The sequence below is a fragment of the Cheilinus undulatus genome, linkage group 13 (genome assembly GCF_018320785.1).
Source record: "Cheilinus undulatus linkage group 13, ASM1832078v1, whole genome shotgun sequence".
NCBI lineage: Eukaryota > Metazoa > Chordata > Actinopteri > Labriformes > Labridae > Cheilinus > Cheilinus undulatus.
In genome coordinates this window covers 17,514,158-17,539,874 of record NC_054877.1, presented here as the reverse complement: position 1 = coordinate 17,539,874, position 25,717 = coordinate 17,514,158, and the positions used below count along the sequence as shown (strand labels likewise).

Below are 25,717 nucleotides of genomic sequence, written 5' to 3'. Positions count from 1 at the left end.
GGTTATTTAAGGTTCTTTGTTGCAGGAAATTAAAGTAACAACATGTACCATTCTCTCATTAAAACGTCAGTTTAAATCAATTTTGACCAGGAAAAAAGGCATCCTAAAACTGGCCATGAGTCTTTCATTTTGCTGTGGAGGAATTTTGACCCACTCTTCTTTGCCGGATTGTTTTAATTCAGCCACATTGGATGGTTTTCAGGCATGAATGGCCTGTTTGAGATCATGCCCAGCATCTCAATCAGATTGCAGTCCAGACTTTGAGTAGGCCACTCCAAAACCGTCATTTTGTAATTTTAGACCATTCAGAGGATGACTTGCGGGAGTGTTTCAGATCATTATCCTGCAGCATAACAAAAGTGTTCTTGAACTTGAGGAAAAAACTTATGGGCGGACATTCTCCTATAGGGGTTTTTAATTGAGAACATGGTTCCATTAATTACCTACACCAAGGAGGTTATGTGATCGGCAGGGTTAGTTAGTTAGTTTGTTTGTTAGTTTGTTTGTTAGCAGCATAACTCAAAAAGTTATGGACAGATTTTGATAAAATTTTCAGGAAATGTCAGAAATGGCATAAGGAAGAACTGATTCGATTTTGGGAGTGATCCGGATCACCCTCTGGATCCAGGAATTTTTCAAAGGATTCTTTAATATTGGGAGATAGGGCTAATGGCGAAGGTCTGCCCTCTCAGTGTTTTTCTAGTTATAACAAGCCATCCAGGTCCAAAGCAGTCCTAGACCATCTCACTACCACCACAATGTTTGACCAGACACACACCCTCCAAAAGGTTCAACTTTTGTCTTGTCAACGCACAGAATATTTTCTTAAGTCTTAGGACCATCAAGATGATTTTGGCAAATGTGAGACAATCCGTTGTGTCCTTTTAGGGTCAGTAGAGGAACTCTCCTGATGGATGCAATTTTTGCCCAGTCTCTGTCTTATTGTTGAAACATGAACACTGACCATAACTGAGTCAAATGAGGCCTGCAGGTGTTTAGATGTTGTTCTAGGTTTTTTCTGACCACCTTGGTTAAGTTTTTGATGCACTCTTGGAGTAATATTGGTAGGCCAGCCACTCCAGGGAAGGTTCACCACTGTTCCAAGTTTTCTCTGTTTGTAGATAATGGCCCTCAATGTGGTTTGCTTGAATCACAAAGCCTCAGAAATGGCTTTGTAGTCTTCCAGGCTGATAGATGTCAGAGGTGTGGCTAGTGAAATTGAACTAGACATTCCAAAAAATGTGGTTAATAACTGTTAATTCATTATCTATCCATCCATCTATCCATCTATTTATCCATCCATCTACCTACTGTGGAGGTTGCTGCTTGATATAAATGGTTTAAGCCCAGGTGACATGAACTGATTCTAAACAGAGTCAGTTCAAAATAAGTTAGCTGAGAATATCTGCAAGGGCTGGGGAAGTTTATTTCTTAAAAGTGAACTGAGATAAAAAGAAAACCAAAAGTGGGCCAGAGTTTCTGTTGAGTTCAGTCAGAGGTTCAGCCGAGGCACTCATCCAAACTCCCAGTCTGTTTTAGCTAGCTTACAGTAAATGTCAGCGGCGTGCTGAGAGATGAAAATTCACTCGATGCAGTAAGATGTTTTAAACTGGGACACTGGTTCAGTTCTGTAGGCCTGACACCTGATCCTGTTTGATGCGTATCACTCCCCACTATTTCCTCTCTCTACAGCTTTCCAATCAAATAAGTGCAGAAAAATACAAGAGTCTTGTTTTGATTGAACAAGCGAAGCAATTTATTTACAAACTTACACTGGTCAAAAGTGTCGCCCATGAATTGTCCCTCAACGAGTATTCATTGTGCATCTGAACGCAAAAGTCTTTGGGCTTGCAAACAGAAAAAAGCTAACGATTCTTTTAACTCTAATCAGCATTTTATATGCTTTTCTAATGACAATCTGGTTCAATATCATCATTCAACTAGAATATCAGAAATACTCAGAGCAGACTTTAACACCTTTTAACGAGTAGGTCAAATTGTACAGAGTTTAATGGCCTCTAAATACTCTGTAGTATTGTGTGAGACAATTTAAGTCAATACAGTCAGGAAATTGAGTTTTGATTCATTTCAAATGAATGGAAAAGACTTTTTAGATTGGTCCTATTAGTAAATTTGTTGATTTTTAGTGTTTTAACATATAAAATTTAGATAATCAATGCAGATTCAAGCTATATGCAGTATTTAATCTGCTATTGATCCCTGTTGGAATCTCGTTACGGATTTCAGGTCAGCTGAAGAGAAGTGTCCTTGAATCCTTTAAAGGATTCTGCTCATGGCCACTTCAGAACCCCTCTGCTGATCCTGATCACTGCTTAATGGCATTTTTTTGCACTCAAACACTTCTTCAGAACTACCCTTCTGACCTCATTTTAGCACTGTAAACGTGCTAGCAATACACTCTAACATAGAGCACAGGGAATTCGACACTGATAAAGAGTGGGTCTGTTCTCAGTTAGTCCATAGCAAGCACTTGAATGGTAGAAAATGAATGGAATACTTCAGTGAAAATAGAAAGTCCCATCTGGTCTGCAGGTACCTGCGTGTACAAATGATGGTTACTATTCATGCAGATAGTTGTGGTGCTCATGAACACAGCTTATCTTTCAGGGTTAGTTTCAAAGCTCAGTAGAAGTCTTAGAAAATGTCCCCTTTCCCCCTTAGTTTATGAAAAAGTGCACTTTAAGACGAAGACTTGCAGGAATCGGAGTCACTCTGAGGAAAAGTCCAGCCTAAAATCAGCTGCTTTAAAGGCTTTTGTTTGAATTTACGCCAGCCAGCAGGCAACCAATCAAACCAAAGTTTACAAGGAGATTAATGATAAAAAAGTTACAATCATTGGTTCCTTTAGCTGAAAAAGTCCATCATCAGATTCTCTTAATCAACAAGAGAGGGCGAAAATATACAAAGTAACTATTAAGACATGCAAACTAGAAAAACAACCAGTTTGCAGACGATACAGTTCTTTCTTTCAGAAGTCTATGTAGTGATGACGAATGTAGAAGTCAAACAATAGAAAAAAGTTTTGGAAATGTGGGTCCCTTTGGCTGATTATGTGTCTCTGAGGGAAATAAGGGTGTTGTCGTTTGGCAGCTGCAGGTTCCTGCAGTACCTTAGATCTGTCAGAAGAAGAGGAGTCGAGAGCTGAAAAGATGGAAACCATGGGGAGCGTAGGATCAGGAGGAGAACCTGGATGTAAACCCCCTGATGGGTCACTAATGCTAGGAGGTCTGCAGCAGGCGTCTGTAGTGGGGCATGATCTCGTGCTCGGGCAGGTGCAGGTTGAATTCTAAAGCCACCAGGACCGGGAACTCAAAAGCAATCAGCTCTCTGCGGTTCACTCGGAACCTCTCCTCCAGTTTCTGACAGACAAGACAAAAAGAGAAGGGTTAAGATGCTGATCCAGATGGATACTTGAGGTAATGGACTATTTTCAAACTTGTTTGGGCCCAACTTGATCAAACATTTAAAATAATGTTTCCTTAGACTGTAGTTGTAGTACAGCAGTTTCATGATGTTCTTATCTTTCTCTTTTTTCTCTTATTTATGTTGCATTTCTTGCAGTTTTTTTGCAATACAGGGCATATACGTTTGTGGTTTTCATTACATTACATTTCTGTTTACAGGTTAATTGTTATTTATTCTGCTTTTTAATTCATCTGCAAAGAGAGCTAAATGGCAGTGCTTAAATCCAATGCAAATTTCACTGAGGATGAAATGAACTGCATTATGTATAGGAATAGTAGTAATAGTTTCTTTCGAACATGTAAAAAAGAAAAGAAAACAATTATACAGTAGTGCAATATTCCCAACTAGTTGATCTGGTTCCAAAAACAGGCCACAGAGCTGTGTCCACTGGGGCACAAATTTGTGACCGGAAAAAACAATGCAGCAAAAACTCTGAAGAAGCTGCACATAAATATACATCCGTACATTTACTTTTACTTCGATTTCTGTTTAAATTAGTCTGTTTTGTTTTCTTCCTCAATATAACAACTTATATATCGCCTTAACTTGATTTCCCCAAAATAAAGTAATTCCTTGAGAATTACCAAAATTTCTGTGCTATCTTGGAAGAATAGAGAAAAATAAAATGTAAGCTTGGATTTTCTTTGGTAAAGATGCACTTTTTAAACAAGTGTGTCTTTTCCTGTCTCATGGTTTAATCATATTTTGTTCTTTCAAAAGTCAGAACTGCATTTTCATCAAAATGGCTGAGAAGTTTTGAAAATGTGGGTCATGATTTCTCATTAGTAGGTAGTGGTGGGTCCTGAGAACCACTGCTGTAGTAGACAGTACAAAAGTACAGATTATTGCAAAAAAACAAAACAAAAAAAAGTGGAGCAGATTTTTTCAGAGCCTCCCCCAGATCTGTGCCTTTCAACAACCTGGTCTCTGAGCTCTGCAGGCAGTTCCTTGACCTCATGGCTTGGTTTTTGCTCTAATATTCATTGCAGACTGTGAGGCCTTCCATAGAGAAATGTGTAACTTTCAAATCTTGTCCAATCAATTCAATTTATCACAGGTGGATTCCAATCAGGGTGTAGAAACATCTCAGCAAAGATCCAGAGAAATGGAAGGAACTTGAGCTACATTTCAAGTGTTATTTCAAAGGGGCTGAATATTTATGTCTATGTGATGTTTCAATTTTTTATGAATTAAAAAAAAAATTCTGTTTTCACTTTGTCATTAAGATTTATATATATTGTTAGTGTGTACACTATTAGGCCACATTATTGAGATTTTGTTGAGATTGAATTTTTGAGCTTGACGTCATCAGAAACTTCTCACGACACCTTGTGACTCATGTCTTACCTTTTGGATCTATTTTAAAAATTAACAGATGCACACATGATTTTCTTCTCACCTCTAGTTTTTCTCACCTTGCTTCACACTCTGGCATCACTGCTGTGTGTTGTTAGAGGAGAAAAAAGCTTAAAGTGAGCAGAAAAAGCAGTGACAACCTGCTGTTAGTCTGAGTTAAAGTCACTTTTTAAAGCTTTTTTCAACCATTCATCAAAGTTAGCTACAAATATACTTAATTTACCTTTAAAGGGAATTAATTTTACGACAATAATGCTGCTATCGCCAACCAGAGAGTTCCAGACTTGGAATCAATGAACAGCATCAGCTCCTGTTTTTAGGTAAACATTAGATGGGACTCTGTTGTTCTGCTATCAGTGTGATGAAAGATTATGTAGACACTTAGGCCATCGTGATACTGCATTTTCTTCCAATACCATGCCATAACAGTACAAGTGTCAGATACTGCTTTGCATCATGTAGCATTATCAAAATCACTGTCCATACAACAGCTGTAAAATATTTAATTCTCTGCCCTGTAAATTTCAGTTTTCTGACTGTAGGCCATCTAATGCTTTTATTTGAAGGTGGAGGAGCAGATATGTGGAGCTTTGTATTGAAGAGTCTTTACACTTCTTCCTCTTATTATTTCAAAATGCAATGAATGCACTATGTGTCTCGTCAACTTAAAAAAGTCATCAAGAGGTAAACCTGCTATCATTTGTATAGTTGAAAGAAAAAAACATGGGGAAAACAAAGTTTTGGCTCCTGTAAGTTTGCCACAGAAACGCTGTGCTTAATCAGAATTATCCAGGCGTGCTGATGCTGGCAGTTTGTACGGGTTTGATTTGCTGACAGATCAACTTACATCTATAAGCAGCTTGACCTCATGTTTCTTGAGGTCACCGCCGATCTTGGCCGCCAGAAGGACACAAGCTCCAGCGCAGAGTTTACGGTTCTGCTTGTTTAGTTTGCCTTGAAGAACGAGTTTCTCGAAGTAGACGAATGCCATGGCCACTGTTGGTTCCTCGTAACCACACTCATCCTGGGCCAACTTTCTTATCTCCCTTTTCAAGCTGCAGGGGAGGAGACAAGACGAGAGAATGAGGAAGGAAAAGTGAGTAAGGGGGAAGTGAAGAAAAATGAGTCACTTTTTATTGTTAAGAAAACCTGCCCACCAATAGAACTACCTAGGTGGGGATTTTAACTGATGAAATGTTGCTCTAACTCTGTTGGAATAAAAACAATGTAACTATCTGACACTTTTTAAATGCAAGTCTTTTTTATTCTGACATGTATATTAGCATTTCAAAATACAAGCGATTTTGTGCTTCCTTTTCCTTTGGTCCTGCTCTTGAGGAAACACATCATTGTAACGTGGCAACATTGTTTTTTTCAGTTTTGTTCCCAGAACAATTAAAGGCTTATTCAAGAGAACCCATTTTTAGAACTGAGTTTACATTTGATCAATTGTTTCAGAAATTTTCCCCACATTTATGTCAACTCAAAAATAATGCTTATCTCTACACTGCTTTCCACATTATTAAGCAAATGACATTTGGGTTCCTGGGTGCATTTTGAGGTTTTTATTTTTAAAAAAAAAATGGTTATGATTATAATGTTTGTTTAAAAACATTTGAATTATGCTCTAACGGCTGATGAGTTGAAAAATACTCTGTCATTTGTATTAATATTAAGAAAAATAAGAGAAAAAGTCATTTGCTGTAAATGTGGAAAGCGGTGTAAGCTCACATGCATTTTAGCAAGTCAGCTTATATTTTCCAGTGGTGATCATATACCTTTAATTTAAATGTGTATGGTTTTCATATCCATAAAGCACTTTATCATGAAGTTGAAAACAACTTGGTGATGGTTTTCTTACTTTTAGTTGGTTTAGATCCAATGAATACAAGTTTCTTAATATTTTACACAAAAAAGAAAGGATGGATATTATTGTACCTTACAGCAGTGTGTTCAGTGGTTGCTGATATTATTGGGTATTCATTAATTTAAAAAAATGCTTCCTGATGTTTATTCTTAGGTTTTTCTGTTCAACTGCTCATTAATGAAAAATATGTTATCAGCCAATCACATGGCAGCAAATGAAGCATTTAGGCATGCTAACATGATCAAGAGGATGTGCTGAAGGTCAAAATGAGCATTAAAATTGGAATAAAAAGGTTACCCTGCTGTAGTCGTTGCTTTCAGGCATATTTAAGATACTGTGCTGATCTACTGGGATTTCCACTCACATTGATCTCTAGGGTTTACAGAGAATGGAGCTACAGCTCTCTGGACCAAAGTCGCCAGTCGGTCAGTGATGTTTGGGGTGCCATGTCATCTGCTGCTGTAGGTCCATTACGGTATGCTTTATCAAGTCCAGAGTCAATGCTGTCAGCCATCCACCAGAAGATTTTAGAGCACTTCATGCTTCTATTAGCTGAGAAGCTTTATGAAGATACTGATTTACTTTTCTGGCAGAACTCGGCACAGAGACGCCAGAACTACCAGAAACTGGTTTGCTGACCATGGTGTTACTGTGCTTGACCTGAACCCTGTAGAGAAGCTCTGTAGTGTTGCCAAGAGGAAGATGAGAGGCACCAAACTCAACAACACAGATGAGCTCAAGGCTGCTATCAGAGCAACCTGGGCTTTATAGCACCCCAGCAGTCCTGCAGACTGATTGGCTCCATGCCATGTCACATAGATGCAGTAATCTGTGCAAAAGGTGCTCTAACCAATTACTGAGTATATAAATGAGCATAATTTTCTATAAGGTCAATAAGTCTGTGCTATAAATCCTACCTTGGACTAGTGTTTTGTGATATTCTAATATTTTGAGATAGTGGATCTTTATTTTTATGTGCTGTAAGCCATAATCCTCAATATTTAAACCAACTTCTTTGAATTGAATTACAGGAAAAAAAAAACTTTTAATGATATTCTAATTTTTGAGATGAGTCTGCATAAACAGGTTTTATTTATGTTTTACAAAACATCCCGTTTTTTGGGAAAAGAGTTGGAATTATTCTTACTTAATACACTGTTTAGTGGACTTACATTCAAATAATATACAAGCTGACAGAGTGACTGCTCAAAGTATTTAACACTTTTTAAACTGTTGTATATTTTACCTCCTAATCTTGCTGAGCGTTAGCCGTATGTGGGGGAATTTCTCCTTGAAGGTTTCGTTCATGTCCTTCTTGAGGTCAGAGGGTTTGACATATTCAATGACGGTGGTCTGAAAAGAAAACAGAGGCGATGTTAGAGAGAGGTGATTTTATTCTTGCACAAAGATGTTGGACTCTCTCAATGAGGCTTTAAAGAGAGCTGCTGTTATCTGCTCATATTTGATTTTTCTTTTATTGTACCCAAATCCCCTGACAAGGCCAGGGCCAACAGTGGGCTGATCCCACTGACACACATCCTGCTGTGTGTATCCGCAAACACAGAGCAACGCTGTTGTCCAAATACGACAACACAGTCATATTTAGTGTGAGTCACATTGCTGCACTGGCTAACACGCTCCTTCATTACAATAAACATAGGCCCTGTGGTCTATTTTCGGTCAGTCCCACACACCATCCTGCTGCTATTACTTTCTTGCACACCAAATGTGTTTTAGCCCTGACAGAGTCATTATTTACTCCTGTTTGTTTGCTGTTTCAGCAAATTCTATGCCCCCAAAGACTGAGTGTTAATACTGAAAATAACACTCAGAGATGGACGAACATCATGTTGTTGTTGTTTTTTCACAGATAATTATTGCCTGCTATTTTTCTGTAAATCCTAGAGGACCCCAAACAAGCTTGATTACTAACAGAGCTTTGCATACCTCCATCAGGCCTCTCTTAAAACAGTCTTCATAATTTGAGCTTTGAGTATAAGGAAGGAGGATCAAGTTAAGGCAGCAGCTGTGAGTTTGGGCTAAGAGGATTCTTTCTTACAGTGCAAACTGTATTCCTAAGATTGATTTTTGGGACTTCTATGCCTTTATTTGCAATATAGGACAGAAAGGACATTTGAGATATAGAGTCACAGGTATGGTATTTTGTTTTTATTTAAAAAAAATTATATGTCCAATCATATTTCCCAGTCAAGCTTCAGTGTAAAATGATCACAATGTTCCTAGACATGACTGCTAACTTTGATTTAAAGCAGATATAATTTGATCAAAAAGACATCATCTTAACAAAGTTAGTCTACAACTGGTTTATTGTTGCAGCCTTTGTTTCAGTAAAGTTCCCTAACACTTCCCAGTCCCCATTTCATAAATCTGAAAATTTGCTGTTTTTCTTTGTCACAGATGACAATGAACAAAAACTGTAAGGTCTTTGACCTTTTTCAGAGCTATCTGAAACCTCTACCACAGGCACCGAAGAACTATATTGTGATTATTCACAATTCCTTTACATCTATAGATGAATTAGTCAATCTTTAATTTTCTGCAGATTACCTCAAGTAGACTGTAATGATGACTGCTAGGCCTGCAGGTGTCAGCCTAGATGAAAATACTGATGCAAGACTTGTAAAAATGTATGTAGCATTGTAATTGAAAATTGAATTATCCCGTTATGAAGTTCCCAAACAGTATAGGCCAAAACGTACGGGCACTGTGTATAAATGTCTCAACAGGAAAATTTTATAGCTGTGACCACAATTGTCACAATTCCAGTTTTTTTTTTTTTTTAAACAGCATTGTTAAAATATCCATCCCAGAGCACTGTGTAGTTTTTATTTGCATAAACATTAAAATATTAACATGTAAAAGTAGTCAAATGAATATCCCATAAAAAGCAAAAACAGATTGACAATCATATTCCCTAAAGATGTTTCAAGGCATCTATTTTCCTATTTGGCTTAATGTGCATTTAAACTGTGTTTAATCAACTAGTCTAAAATGGAGAAAGTGCCCAGAAAACAGTCAAAAAGAAAAAAAAGAAAAAAGTACTTGTTGATAGTTGAAATGAGCATGAAGCAGAACAGCAATGACTCTACTCTGCAATGACACCGTCTTTATAACTTATGTCACACATAAAACAGTATGACATGTTTTTTCTTACTGTGAAAGTAACTATTAGGCTCATGATCAAGCTCCTTTTTAACCACAATTGTCATCACTAAACTGAGCTTTGTGTTTCTTTGCATGAATATTGTTTTGGCATGCATGAATATAGAGGCTAATTTTACCCCTTTGTTGAACCTGAAAGTTCACTATGAGAGTCATTTCAGAGCAGCCCGGGTTCAACCAATGAAATGCTGAGAATTTACTGGTTCCATTCCTGTAGTAAACACAATGGCTATTGTTGTGAGATGCTGGGTTTTGTAATTGGAGGAAGGGAAAAAAAAAAAAAAACACATAGCCTGGCCTTGACTGAACATTTCAACTATGTCAGTCTCTGTTGTGTATTCTGCCAGTCTGTGTAACAAAAACAGCAGCGGGAAAGAATGAGGTGGGAGTCTAGCCCGGTTTGTTTTTCTTTTTGTAACCACGATAAAACATCCGTTCTTTTCCGGAAAAGTGTGAGAGTCACTAGTACAGAGACACTAACACAACTGCTGCTTTGTTTAATAGCGCCAGCCCACTACACTTAGATAAAGTGTGTCTATTCACCCAGGTCCCAAATGATGGGAGGGATCTCAGCAGTGGCCTTGCTGATTAAAAAAGTTGTGGAGACATCCTGCTGGCACCTTCTCCAAAAAACAGCTGATAAAACTCTGGAGGACTTTTAACAAAGAAAAATGTTGAGGCATGCTTATTTTTCTGGAGTGTTATTGTCCTTGGTTGCGGTGGGAGAAACAAACACCAAATAATCCGAACAATGACAAAAATTCACATCGAAAAAAGTGAGCAACACAGAAGGACATTTGAACCAAACATGTCAGAACAGAGGTGCAGTACTTCAGCAAATTCTGTCCTGGCAGAAGCCAAAAAACTCTCTAAAGGACAAGGCTGCGGTTTTGTTGTTTTTGCTGGTGGGGATGTTTTGCAGCTTGTGTACGTTCTCACCATGTAGGAGGGGAAGATGAGGACTCTCTTATGTTTCCCACAAGGCCACTGCGGGTCATCCAGCAGATTTGGGTCGTACTCCCTGAAGTCCCCCAAATCATTCCCTGAACAAGCACCCAAACAACAACAGCACCACGAGTTATCACTTGCTCTGTATGACTGCTAATAGAAGTTTACAGGACAGTAGAAAAAGCAACTACAGGGGAACACGGTGGAACATTTGACTGACCTGTGTCTAAGCTGCTCTGGTTGCTGTTGGCTCGGCCCAGGCTGAGGCTTCTGTGGCTAGCGTTACGAGACTGAGAGAAGGACGAGGTGGAGTCGATGGTGTTTCTTCGGCCGCCCAGTACATTAGTGGGATACAGGAACTGGGTGTAGGACACAGTCTGAGAAGACAAGTGCATGACGTTATAATGCCTGTTTCTCAAAAGACCAACAAAGTCTGCTCTTATGGTTCTCCTATTCAACCTTTTCGGTCAATAAATATGTTAATAGCAGTGTTGAAAGTAGGGAAAGGCCATGTGCTATCACTTACATTTACTATGGCATGCTTTATATCAACAAGCCAGAAGACACAATAACAGCAGCCTGACTTTCTGAAGTGACATGTAATTGTCAATAAAGTGATAAATTACCAAGTTTCCACTTTTAGCACTCAATAGGATAGGGCAGTATCCAGCTTTTTTATACCATTAAACCATCCCAAAATGTTGCCATGGTAAACAGTATTCCCAGCATGTGATCAAAATCACCTCATACAAATATGAAAATAACTCTTTTGCAAAGTCTTTAAATACCATTAAGATGACTAGGCACTTATTACAGGTGCACCAGAGGTGTATTAGTTGTAGTATTGTGACAAACTTCACTGCTAAGCTTAGTTACATGAGGTTGTTTGCTGCTTGATCACAATGGCCTCTTTCTGTTACAATGTGTCTAATGGACAATGGATTATACTCAGTACAGGTGTATCTAAAAACATTACAATATTATGAAAAATTCAATATTTTAGATTCACAATTGCAAAGTGAAAAATTTTAATACTTTTTTTTAATAGTTGATTATTACAGCTCACAAAAAAACAAAATCCACTATGTTGATCTTCTGGAAAATTGGGCTCATTTATGCACCCATTACTTGGTTGGAGCTCCTTTTTCACAAATAACGGCATCAATGCAATGTGGTATAGAGCCAGTCAGTCTGCGGCACTGCTGGGGTGATATAAAGCCCAGGTTGCTTAGACAGCAGCCTTCAGCTCATCTGTTATCGTTGAGTCTGATGTCTCTCATCTTCCTCTTGACATTTCTCTATGGGGTTCAGGTCAGACCAGTTGGCTGGCCAGCCAAACACAGTAACATCATGGTCAGCAAACCAGTGTCTGATTTTGGCTTCACTGTGGTCAGGTGTAAAGTTCTGCTGGAAAATGAAATCAATATCTTCATAAAGCTTCTCAGCAGATGGAGGCATGACGTGCTCTAAAATCTCCTGGTAGACAGCTGACAGCGTTGACTCTAGACTTGATGAAGCACAGTGGACCAACAGCAGCAGATGACATGACACCCCAAACCATCACTGACTGTGAAAACTGAAAACACTTGAACTTCATGAACCTTGGATTCTGTTTCTCTCTGATCTTCCTCCAGACACTGGGACCTTGATTTACACATGAAACTCAAAATTTACTCTCATTTGAAAACAGGACTTTGGACCACTGAGCAAGAGCCCAGTTCTTCTTCTCCTTATCCCAGGTGAGAAACTTGTAACACCCGTGGTTCAGGAGTGGCTTCACACTAGGAACCCAACACCTGTAGTCCATTTCCTGGACCCACCTTTTTTTCCCTTCCAGTCAACTTTATGTGAATATGCTTTGATACAGCCTCTGAGGACAGCCTAATTTTTCAGCTGTGACCTTCTGTGGCTTACCCTCCTTGTGAGGGGTGTCACTGATTGTCTTCTGGACGTTTGTCAAATCAGCAGTCTTCCCCATGATTGTGGTTGCATGTACTAACCCAGAGCGACCGAATAAACCTTTGTAAATTGGACTTTGAGATAGTGGATTTTTGTTTTTCTGTGGGTTTTAAGCTGTAATCACCATATTAAAACAAATACAAAGTCTTAAAATATTTGACTTTGTTTAAGATGCATCTAGAATACGTGGAAATTCAACTTTCTGAAGCAAATCACAGGGGGGAGAAAACTTTCACAAGATATTCTATTGTTTTTAGATGCGCCTGCTTATTTGTGTTAATACTCCTGGGCTCCAGAAAAGAATTAAAACATTTCTAAACGGTATATTACTGCGTACTGCACTACGAATGTAAATGTAAATGTTATCGTTTGACATTAAAGACCATAAGGCGGTGCCATGAAATATTGCACAAGTTCAAAACAATACTTGCGCAACATTTTTAATTCTACTCTGATAGCATTATATAAAAATGATTTAACTCGGAAAGACAGATCAGAAAATCATATATTTTTTAGGTTACATCTACTGTATGAAATTTACCAGCTTTCATTTCACAATTTCTTTCACCAATAATTCAAAGATTCTGATTTCCCCCCTCTAGATAACAATAATGTGCCAGTTTATTACCTTTCCATCTGCTCCCAGCTCCACCCCCTCCAGCCCGATCACCATCTCCTTGGCACTGACGCCTCCAGACGGGTGCCGCTGACGTCCTCCTTCCAGCTTTACATCCCTAATGAGCAGAATATTTTTAGAGCTTTCACCTCGGAAAACCACTCTACAGCTCCTTTCACTCCCTTTTCTTAGCCATCTTTCTAAGGCCATTTTTTCAAGCTCACCTCCACATCTCTAACTTACAGATACGTCTTGTATCGATCTGCACTCATCAGCTGGCCTAGTTTCTTTAATTGCCTTGTCTTTGGCTGCATCTCAGGGTAATCAGAAATAAAGAGGACCCCTGGGAGAAAGAATGGAGGAGAGTACGGTTTTGTTTTAGTGGGCAATTCTCCTCATACTCAGCTGCTGCCTCACCAATGCCTGAAATTTCATACCACTGTGGGAGATTTTCAAGAGGTCATGAGCTGAAGTAGAAAAAAGACAACTGAGGATTTAAGTGTGTCAGTGGGGTAAAAAGCTGAGAGTCCTCAAACAGACTTTGTCTAAAACATTTCCGTTTTTAATGCCTGCTACTGGAAACTGTGATGACTGCACTGCGTACACATTAAGCTAAATTTAATTGCTATTTCAGAGTTGTGATGTAGGAATAAACAACATCCATCAAAGCAGAAAAGTTAATTGGAAAATATGCTAATTCAAATAAACATTAGTTAGTGCTTTGGTTTAGCTTTGATTGAGCATTTTAGGTCACTGCCAACCAAGGCTAATGAGTGTGTGCACTGACAAAAAAGATTACACGCTTGCATTTCCATTCTGCCATTATGAACAACTGTGACCAAATAGGTAATGGCAAGCTGAAGCTTTAATTATTTCCAGAAACTTCACATTAGTGATGGAATGATTGTTGGGAAATATTTAAAAGACAAAGAAGTAGGGCAAATTTCAATTTACTTTTAATTATACAGCAGTGAATTACTCATGGACTAGCTTTGGAATTAGAATAAAAACACAAAGACAGAAAATATCCACCTGTTTTTGTATAATTTCAGCCATATACAGTGCCTATAAAAGGTATTCATCCCCTATTGTTGATTTTAGAAATCAATCAGGGTCGATATAATTTGGCTTTTTGTTTGACAAAACCCTCAAAACATCCTCTTTAATGTCGACGTGAAACAGATTTCTACAAAGAAATGTCAGCTGAGCAAAAATATGGGATGTAAAATAAGTGATGACATAAATATTTGCCCCCCTTAAAGCCAATGACCTGAGTCAACAGAGGTCCAGCCAATTGATGCTAATCTCACAGTTAGTGAAATGGGGATCACCTGAGTGCACTGATTGTGTCTTTGTAGTATCAAGACACCTGTGTCTGTAAGGTCCAGACACTGGATTATCAGTATGCCTGGCTACAATTGCACTATGAGACCAAAAGAACAGTCCAAGCAACTCAGAGAAAAGGTTACTGAAAAGTATAAGTCAGGGGATGGGTAAAAATATTTTTTTCTAAGGCACTAAACATCCCCTGAGTTCATCATCAAGAAGTTGAAGGAATGTGGCACATGTGTAAATCTGCCTAGATCAGGCCGCCCTCACAAACTGAGTGACTGTGCAAGAAAGAGACTAGTGAGAGACTCTGCATACAATAACTATTGCCCAGGTCAAAGCTTTATGGGGGAGTGGCTAAGAGAAAGCCACTGTTGAAGAAAACTCATTAAATCTTGACTGGAGTTCACCAAAAGGTATGTGGAAGACTCCGTGGTCAAGTTAAAGAGAGTTCTTTGGTCTGATGAGACCAAAATGGTGCTTTTTGGCCATGAGACAAGACGGTATGTTTGGCAGACACCAAACACTGCACATCACCACAAACACACCATCCCCACTGTGAAGCACAGTGTTGAAGCATCATGCTGTGGGGATGCTTCTCGGCAGCGACCTAGAAGGCTTGTAAAGGGAGAGGGTAAAATAAATGGGGCAAAATGTATGGAAATCCTGGGGGACACTCTTATTCAGTCTGTAAAAGAACTATGGTTTGGGAGAAGATACATTTTCTAGGGAGACAATGACCTGAAGCATACAGTGAAAGCTACACAGAAATGGTTTAAAGACAACAAGGGGAACGTTCTGGAGTGGCAGAGTCAAAGCCCAGACACCAATTCAACTGAGAATTTGTGGCTGGAGTTTAAAAAAAAAAGGCTGTATTTTATGTAATTTACATTACTTTGTAGAAATCTGTTTTTCACTTTGACATTAAAAACATTTTTTTTTTCTTTCAGAAAAGTCAAATTATATTGACCATTGTTAAAAAAAGACAATAAAAGGGTAAAACATCCTGGGTGAGTGGTTTTTACATGCACGGTACGTCTTTTAATTAGGTTATTCTTTATAAAGTAAGCCAAGGAACTTTTTTGCATGCTTTTCTTTTGTCTCTTTAATTCTTTTTTCTCTATTATCATAAAAAAATAATTCTCATTTTCCCATATGTTATGCCTTTGTAAAGCATCTTCAGCCTTTGCCTGTGAGAAGCACCATATAAATAAACGTTTAGTATTTAGATACATAATGAAATTTTAAACTGACAGCAGAAGGCATTTCTTGGTAAAAACTGTCTTGTTTTCCTACTCTTCCCCTGTCTGCCGTTGCCTTGTCTTGCTTTTAACAGTGCCTAGACAAATTGAAGAAATGACACAGTGGTCCCTCACATGACTCGCCCACTGTTTTGAAGGCATGCGGGGCCGATCTGTTATAATAGAAACAGTGTTATCTGGCAGACGAGGCATATCAGGACACAGTGTTGACAGATGCATCATGGACACAGACATCCCCGGGCAGCAGACGTCTTACAGCACAGTGAAGATCAAATAAAAAAGTGAGGAAACAACACACATAAAAGCCGTCTAGTGAAAGAAGCCATCCAGGAAATAAATAGTTTTGCTTGAGTCTGCTGAGGGGAAAAAGAAATGAGAGGGAATCAAAAGAAAGGCAGATATTTCTTAGTAACATGCATGAATAGGAATCACTGGCTTTAAAACCATCTGTGTGTTAGTAATGTTATAAAAAGTGTTATCATGCGCTACCAAGTGCTTCTAAATGTACAAACATGCGAACTAAGAATAAGTATGACCACGGCTAAAAGAATCTGAAGTCCTGCTGGATGATTTACCACCTAATACTTTACAGCTCACATGAACTCCCTAAGTGTTTGGTTCACTTGCTTGTAATAATATTCCCCAACAGCCTGGCCCAGGCTTCACCCATTAAACTCAACTCACTAAATTATACTTTATTAATGCCTGTGAGGGAAATCTGACCTCTGCGTTTGACCCGTTTTACTTTTTACAGTAAAAGCCAAATTCAACAATACGTGAATGCCAGGAGCGTTATCTAACATGCATGTCTTTTAAGGGCAGTAAGTGAAGTATATTGGGAAGGAAAGTAGGATCTGCATGCCAAAAGAGGGAGCGCATGCAAAGTCTGCGCAAAGAAAGTCAACATGGTTTGAAACCAAGGCTAAGTGCTATTCAAGGGAAGAGTGACACCCCATAAACAGACAGCAAACATATATATCCATTTAATCATCATGGTTTCATGTTGTGACATTTGGGAAAAAAAATCCATTTGGTTTCTTGCCCTGTAAATGCAGATTAAAGTATGAATAAGTGAATATGAAGCTTGAGCTAACAGCCTGCTAGTTTAGCTTAGTTCAGCTGTGCAATAAGAGCCAGATCTGTCTGCGTTAGCTTGTCTGGAGTTTGGACATGCTATGCTTTTACTTTTTTCCCCTCTACAAATCAGGAATACAGTGCTTGGTATTTCAGCACACTTTGTCTGTAGGATTATTTTATTTTTGCTATCTAGCAGTGCTCATTTTAAATACAAACTGTGTAGTCCCCGCACTCACAGCACTCCTGGCCAATCAAAATCAAGAAGAGACGAACGGGGACTCCTGATGCAGCTTTTTTAGCAACAATTGGCTTAAGAGATGTTAGTAGGCTCCAGGGGGTAGAGCTAACTGTAAATTTATAAAACAATGTTACTTTTTGCTCTTTGTAGTAATAGTATTATGTTGCGGTATTACAAAATGAGAAAGGATACCCCCCCACAACAAGCTTACGATGGCAAACTCAAGTTATGTCTGTGCACAAGATCACAGAAAGAGTTCTCATTCTTGTTCTTCATGACTGTGGTTTTTCGATTTGTTTCTCTCCTGCTGAGCAGCAACTGAAAAACGCCTCATTTCCCAGTGTAGCTGTTCATGATAACAGCATTTGAACAAAACAAGTAGGGATTTTTATTGTGAAGTACTTGCAAGAAATAGCTTGTTTTTCTTTGAACTAACTCAGCTTTAGCAGCAAGTGAACACAGCGACAGTAATTACAGTTGCTTCTTTGACCACGATCAGAGCCACAGAGTCATCTTTGACTTAAAACAAGCAAGTCATCAGATAAAACACACCTTTAGCACTTTAGCAGTTGTTTGAGCTATTGTAATGGAATAATTGAGGTAAATCGCTGCTGTGCTGGGCTCAAGACAACTGAATTAATCCATTCCAGCATATAGCCTGTGTTTAAGTCCAAGACAGACCAGCAGAAACCTGCCTTTATCAGAGTAAAAGAGTATCAGAGTACACTTGCTAATGACAGGGCTCATTATGAACTGGTTTTTGTCAAAAATCACTCCAATATGCTACTTTTATTTGTGCACTATTGTGTCATATGGCTGGTTAGGCTATCGGGGTCACTGGTTTTGCCTCGCATACAGTATAATACAACTTCCAACTTCAAAACAGTAATGGCTTAGAGCAAAAATCTATTAGCGGCAAAAGTTACATTAGTAATGGTATTGTTTTAAAAGTTGTCAGTCCTTTTTAGTAGGCTTCCTTTTGTCAACCTAGCTAGCTTTACACCTCTATGCCCCTTATTCATGCAAAACTAAGCTAGTATTTTTTTTAGCTTTATATTTCTCAGAAGGCTATAAAAAGTATATGAATATGGAGAATTTAGCTGCTCTGATAATTCAGTATTAAATTGGCTTAAGTGACCCTTCCATTCGACATCCCTTACAGGTAATCATGTGATGCTTTAGTAATACTTTTTCAGCATTTTTTTTTCGTGTTTCATATATACTTTCCTGTAAAGTTGATGATGTCTTTGATAGCGGTGCTTTTACGCCTCTGGTGCAAGACAAATTCCCCTTGGTGAAATTACGTTTCAAGTCATTCATTTATTAAAACATTTTTATTTTATTTTGACAAGACAACAGTTATTAGTTTCCTAGAAATGTCAAAGCATTAATTTAAATGAAATATCTTTTTTATATTTTGAGACCATTCCTGGCTGTTGTGCTAAATTTGGCCAGTTTTGTTCATGGGGTGGTAGTTGTCGATGAAGACAGGTAAAGGAAATAAAAGTAAAAAGACAAGAAAAGTTTCATGCAATCAGCCATTTGGGACCTGCTCTCTTACAAAATATTGCTTCAGAGAAATAACACTTAGCTGACAAAGCCAAAATCTGGCTGTTAATTGTCAATTAGCAGCAATAAGCCGTCAAATGTGCACATCAGATAGCTCCGGGGGGGTTTCATAACCCTTGACCTTGCACTGATTGGCTGGCTTAGGAAATTCCACAAACAGGTTGAGCCTTTTATACTCTCTGCTAAGCCCCAGTGTGAAGCTTTTCTCTCTTAGCATTGTATGTTCTGGTGTTTATCTGTCCCCTTTTCTCTTTCACTTCCTCCAAACACACTCATGTGACTGGGGGGGCGTCAAAACCAAGACCATACCAGAGCTTTGGCCATGCAAACCAGGTAGGGAACACTAATACAGAGCTGTGTACTGCTTTAGAGAAAAAGCAATACATCCAGTGTTGTTTGCAGATAACCCAGAGACGGATTTGGTTTAAGAACCCAAAGATGGTAAGCCAATGATTACAAGAAACTGCCATCACCATACGTGCTGCACACAACAGAAACAACTGCAGCGATAATTACACGAAAGAAAGTAACTAAAAGGCTTTATTCTAAATCTAAGAAGAGAGGGAACTCCAGAAAACATGAAAATCAAATGCTTAACAGTAAAGCCAGCAACAGGAACAACAGACAAACATGGGTTGACTTGGACAAAAAAGGATGAGAGCCCAAAAGCCACAAAGGCTGTTCTAGAAAAAGCAAGAAAATTAGGGTATAACAATTATTAGAAAAAAAAAATCTTAATGCTCATTTATGCCCAGAATCCTGTATTCTAATCAAAACACTATCACCAAAACCAACCCCTAGATGTATGCACCAGTCATACAGTACATCCAAAGAAAAAGAAGGGATGAAAAATAATGAAACAAAAAGGAAAAGAGGGAGCACAGGCTGGAGGAGGTTACAAAGTTCGGCATGCTGTAGGATACATACCCTGCTTGGCTACAATCTCGATAGGGCAGGACTGAAAATACACTATAGAAGGATCTTCTGCCACTGATAAGGACTATCCTATAAAAACAAAAATGGTAAACAAGCTAATCAATATCTATGTGACAAGATCCACACGTTCAAGTTTGGAGAGAGCGTGTGGTTAAAACAAGAATGAAGAGAGTGAGCTGAAAAGTCAGTGAGTGTGTGTTGTTTTGCAGTTTGGTAGAATATGTAGTCAGTAACAACAGATTTTTGACCTTACAAATGTATGTTCAAATAACAACAGCAAAAAGAAAATAGATTACTGTACATGTTCAAACAGATAAACTTTGGGTTTTCTTTGGAATTTGATGCCTGCAAAATGTTCCAAAAAAGTTGGGACAGGGGAGAGAAAAGGCTAAGAAAGGTGGTGAATGCTCAAAAGGAGCACTCCTAATTGGCCCAGTCATTCACAATCAGCAACGGCATCTCTAATTTGAAACACTACAAGGGGAAATAGTCCAACAGTTTATAAACAATGTTCCTCAATGTGCCATGCAAAGGCATTTGGAGATTTCCCCATCTACAGTCCATAATACAAGCAAACGATTCAGACAATCTGGAGAATTTTCTACATATAGGGGTCTGGCATTTAACATTTAATGACTGATTCAGAGAAAATATTCATTATTTGGCAGAATATATGCCATGTTGGACAAACCGATCTCTTTTTGTAGTCAAAGATGAAAGAAACGCCAAAAGAAGGAATTAAAAAACATCAGGAGTGGCATCAGCCCAACTTTAATAATCTGTGCATCTCTACATTTAACACAGTATGTCACTGCATCTATAACTGTAAGATGAACTCAAAGCAAAACATAAAAAAACTTCTAGAAGCCACAAAGACTTCTCAGAGTCTGAGCTCATCTGAGATGGACTGGCCTAAAGTGGGAAAGTGCACTATGGTCTGATGAATCCACACTTTAAACTGTGTTTAGACTGTTAAGTCCACTTGACTAAAGAGGAAAGGGACCACTCAGATTATGATCATTGCAAAGGACAAAAGACAGCATCTGAGATGGTGTGGGGATGTATTAGTGCCTACGCCAGGCATGGGTAACTTGCACAGCTGTGAGTGCATCAGTTATACAGAAAGATACATTAAGATTTTGGGCCAACATATGCTTCCACCCATATGTCTTTTTCAGGGACATCCCTGCTTATTTTAAGACAGTGCCAATACAGCACGGCTTTACATTGAAAAGTATGAGTAGTAGTCTAGTCTGCTATATGGGGCATTATGGAGCACAAAAAACAACTTAAACGCCGCACTTTTGAGCAACTTTTAAAGTAAATCTAGCAAGAATGGGACAGAATTCTACTTTAAATACTTGAACAATCAGTGTCTTCAGTCTCCAGACACTTATAATGTGTTTTTAGAAGAAATGGTGTTGTAACACGGTGGTAAACAATGTGGTCCTGTCCACCCTTTTTGGGGCGTATTGCAAGCATCAAATTCAGATTGTGTGTATATTTTCAAAAGCCACAAAGTGTACCAGAATTATTATTAAATGTCTTTTCTTTGTGCTGTATTCAATTCAATATAGGCTGAAAGGGATTTACAAATCACTGTATTCTGTTTTTATTCATATTCTACACAATGTCCCAACTTCTTTGGATTTTGGATCTGTACACTAAATTTAAGCTAAGTCTTGTGTAATTTATGTGCAGGGTTTCAAATGTTTTCAGTGGCCTGATTTTACAGCACAGGGCAGCACAACAGCAGCGTGACTCTACAACTCTGCCAAAATAAACAGCAGGACATAATGACACGAGTCATGTGTCTGGATATGACAACAAACAACTGTACCTATCAGGTGACTTTATTTAACAAGAGCAGTTCATCTCTATGGCACAGATAAGAGACACTGTACCAGCTTACAGACAAATCAGCTCCTTTAAATCAATCAAATGCTGAATAAATGGAGGAGGAGATTGAAAAGTATTTTTAATACTTGTTGATAAAGAGAATATTACCTTAAACTGGACAAGAACTAGAATTTCCATCTAACTTCCAGCAAAAAAAAAGTCAGATTTAAATACTGGCCTTAATTTAAAATCCCTTTCTAGTTTAGTTACAAACGTTACAAAAACAAACATCAATTAAAAAAAAAGTGCTGATTATTTTTCATATGTAGGGATTTGTGTGCTGCATAAATGCTTGTGAAATAGTGACAATAAGTGAACATTTGGTGATTCATGGTGCAGATTTCCATTATTAAAATAATAAGCAAATTAAAATGAAATAAAAACAGATTAAATGCTGTGTGTTTTCAATCAATGACATTTCATTAAGAAGTGAGGATGACATGCTTTGAATGGACCAGGCCTGCTTAAATACAACGTATCCTGTAATGTGAGAAACAGCCAAACTGCAGAGCATTGACTGGGGCAGTCTGCCATTATACACTCAGGACTTGTATTGACTAAGAGCTGGCCTTGTTTGCTTTCATACCTTCCATTGCGCATATCGTGTTGCCTCATGTTCTTTATGAAGTGGATCTTCTTGAAGCTCTTTGGTCGGGGTGAACCCGATAGGGTCCGGCACCTGAAATGTAGACAACATACAAAAGTAAATTTAAGAAAAAGAAAATAAAACTTTGCTTGTGGGGTAGTGCACTAAAAGCAATTTCACACTTCCTTAAAATCCATGAAAATATTCAGAAATTTCAGGGTGAGCTGCATATGTGAATGGACATAGAGGTATTTTCCTCCCAGTCTGCCAGTAAAATCTCCACATGAAGTCAAACTAAGTGGATGTGAGAAGGCAGCAGAAAAGGTCCTGGAAAATTCAACTTGAGTGACTAGAGGAGTGAAAATGTTAATATCCTGTGACTGCTGCCTGACTGGTTGTGGTCTGTGCACAAAATTAAACTACTTCATTATGTTTTCAGCTCACCAGTGTGTTCTTTGCTCTTTAGCTGATGTGTTGAATATGTCAAACTCAGTGTGAATTTCATCAACCAAAATGTGTTAAAAGGAGCTTTTTTCCATCATGAAAACAAGCCAAAATCAGATCACTAAAGCCAAGACGAGCTGAGCTAAGACAACATTTAAGTCCTTGTGCTGGGCTGTTATAAGCTTGAAATATATGAGAACTAGGCAGCATGTGTGTGTGAAAGAGAAACAGCAACAGAGCATGGGCTGATGGAAAACATGCATTAATGAGCAGTGAGTAACAAAGGTCTATCAGTAATTTTATGAGGCTAAACCCCCCCTTTTGGTCAAATCTGTAGCTCTTCTGAGCTAAAATGTATGCAAGGGTTATAAGTAATGGCACTCTTACCACATTGTGTAAGTAGGTTGCTCTGCTACTAATGGAAAGTGCTGAATTCAGTATATATCAATAGGCCAATACTATAGGTAGGGTTTGGTATTATTTCGTTTTTTTCCAATACCAGTGCTAGATCAATACTTTTAAAAGGTGCTGGTGCAGACGGTGTCTGTATCGATACTTTTAATAGAAAAAAGTGTTTTAAAAGTTGTCAGCTGAATAAAAGCTGTCTCTGTATTGTAAATGATTCAGAAATAAGACGCAAACAGAACATTTAAGTAAAGGAAAAAGGTTTCACTTCTTCACAAAACAAATTTCATGCCTTTCTTCTGGAGTGACAGGGTACTGGACTTCAAGATAGGGCTACTTAAAAGTATTGATAGAGCAGCTAGGCTGTATGAGTGGTTTAGGATTCTGTCATTTTTTACAGTTTGACTAATTCAAAGAAAAAAGTTTAAATGAAATTCAATGACTTTTTATTGTGTAAAACTAAGTTAGAATATTATGAATTTTAATGGACTACAGCTAGACTAAAAATATAAAAGGCAAAAATCACTAAAATGCGATACACAATAATACGCAGCTGCCAACAGGTAGCATTGTAATGAAGATAAAAAATGTCCACCCACTTCCTGAGATCTGAAATGGGTTGCCTCTGCTGTAAGGTGCATATTGCAGGCATAGTACCAAAACCTCCTATCTCCAAAATCACAATTTTTGGAATGGTAAAAATGCTTTTTTTTTGTTTTTTTTTTTTTTCAAAAAAGATTAAACAGTAAATAGTCACAGTCAGATTTTTTATAACACTTTTTATTGCTTTAAAATTTGTTAAAACCCACAGGCAGATGAAAAGGGGGACCAATAGCACTGATTTATGAAAAAAAATAAAAACATGGACAATAAAGATACAAGATTCTGGCCCAATGTTTGTGATATGTGAACTAAATAAGGAAAATGTAAGATCCAACTTGAATATTCATGGTATAAAAATAGGTGACCTGTCTGTATGCTGATGACATATAATTAAACTTTTCCAGGCCAGATAAATCTATCCCAGATGACCTGTGGACGTACAGTGCATTCAGAAAGTATGTAAAAAACCTTCACTTTGTTTTTTTTTTTATGTTGCAGCCTCAGTTGAAATTTTTCATTTATATTCTCATTAATCTACACTCAGTATCCTATCACAACAAAGTGAAAACCAAATTTTAGAGTTTTTTTTTTTTTTTTGCAAGATCCCGTTTACATCAGTATTCAAGTCCTTTGCAAAAACACTTTAAATTTAGCTCAGGTTCTTCCTATTTCTCTTGATAGTTGCTGAGATGTTTCTACACCTTGGTTGGAGTTCACCTGTGGTAAATTAATCTGACTGGACGTGATTTAGAAAGGTACACACCTCTCTACAGAAGGCCTTACAGCTGGTAATGCAAAACCAAGCCATGAGGTCAAAGGAACTGCCTGCAGAGCTCAGAGACAAGATTACTGCAAGACACAGATTTGGGAGAGGCTCCGAAAAAAATGTGCTGCACTGAAGGTTCCAAAGAGCATAGTGGCTTCTGTAAGTCTCAGGTGAAGGGAGCTGGGCACAACCAGGACTCTTCCAAAAGCTGGTCGCCCGACCAAACCGAGCAATGGGAGGAGAAGGGCTGGAGCAAAAGAGTTGACAAAAAATTTTAAATCATTCACTCTGACTGAGCTCCAGAGATCCTGTGTGGGGATGGGACAAAGTTCCAGAAGGACAAGCATTACTGCAGCCCTGCACCCATCTTGGGTTATGGTAGAGTGGCAAAGCCTCTACTCTTATAGAGTTTTAAACTCTAGAGAACCTTCAGTGTAGCCTTCCCAAGATCTGTGCCTTGTAATGATCCCGTCTTTGAGCTCTGCAGGCAGTTCCTTTGACCTCATGGCTTGGTTTTTTCTCTGATATTATTGTCACGTGTGAGACCTTCTATAGACAGATGTGTGCCTTTACAAATCACATCTAATCAGTTTAATTTACCACAGGTGGACTCCAATCAAGGTGTAGAAACATCTCAGCAAAGACTGAGTGAAGTGGGAGGGACCTGAGATAAACTTCAATTGCAAAGAGCCTGAATACTTATGTTAATGTGATAAATGTTTTCTTTTTTTTTTTTTCTTTTCCAAAAACAATCTAAAATTCGGTTTTCACTTTGTCACAATGGGGATGTGAGTGTAGATTGATGAGATTACTTCTTTTTTTTTATGAAAAAAGTGAAGGTGGTCTAAATACTTTCTGAATGCACTGGCCACCAGTACTGTTTGTACACTACAGGTGGCCCCTTGATTTTTAGGATTAAAATCAGAAAAATTATTCTAAAAACCTGTGAACCATGTATGTGAAAACAACACAGAACACTTCAGCAGACGCTGTAACTGTGAACAGTGTTTCCGTGTGGCTTACTACCTTCGTAGGGGAGCATTTTCCTCAATGTCCTCTAGTGTTTCAAGTGACGAGCGCTGAGAGATCAGTCTCCGTCTGAGGAGAAAGAAATTCAAGTTAAATGACGGAAAGAGACAAATCATAACAAAAACAAATCAAACTAACAGCCTTTCTGGAAAACTGCTT

At 38.3% G+C, this 25,717-nt stretch overlaps 1 protein-coding gene across 2 annotated transcripts in view; it reads right to left on the bottom strand.

Moving 5' to 3' along the window:
- Positions 1-584: 584 nt before the first annotated feature.
- The window catches only part of cables1 (Cdk5 and Abl enzyme substrate 1), a 38,129-nt gene continuing 12,996 nt past the window's right edge, over positions 585-25,717 (bottom strand). Inside the window, exons 2-10 of one of the 2 annotated variants that reach the window (XM_041802865.1) lie at positions 25,556-25,627; positions 22,312-22,404; positions 19,818-19,895; positions 13,428-13,533; positions 11,061-11,217; positions 10,832-10,935; positions 7,956-8,062; positions 5,690-5,897; positions 585-3,380 (exon numbers count right to left, since the gene is read on the bottom strand). In XM_041802865.1, coding sequence (XP_041658799.1) covers positions 3,240-3,380; positions 5,690-5,897; positions 7,956-8,062; positions 10,832-10,935; positions 11,061-11,217; positions 13,428-13,533; positions 19,818-19,895; positions 22,312-22,404; positions 25,556-25,627 — 1,066 coding nt within the window. In that variant the 3' untranslated portion in view covers positions 585-3,239. The remainder of the gene's footprint in view (positions 3,381-5,689; positions 5,898-7,955; positions 8,063-10,831; positions 10,936-11,060; positions 11,218-13,427; positions 13,534-19,817; positions 19,896-22,311; positions 22,405-25,555; positions 25,628-25,717) is intronic. The other variant, XM_041802866.1, reaches the window with a different exon arrangement.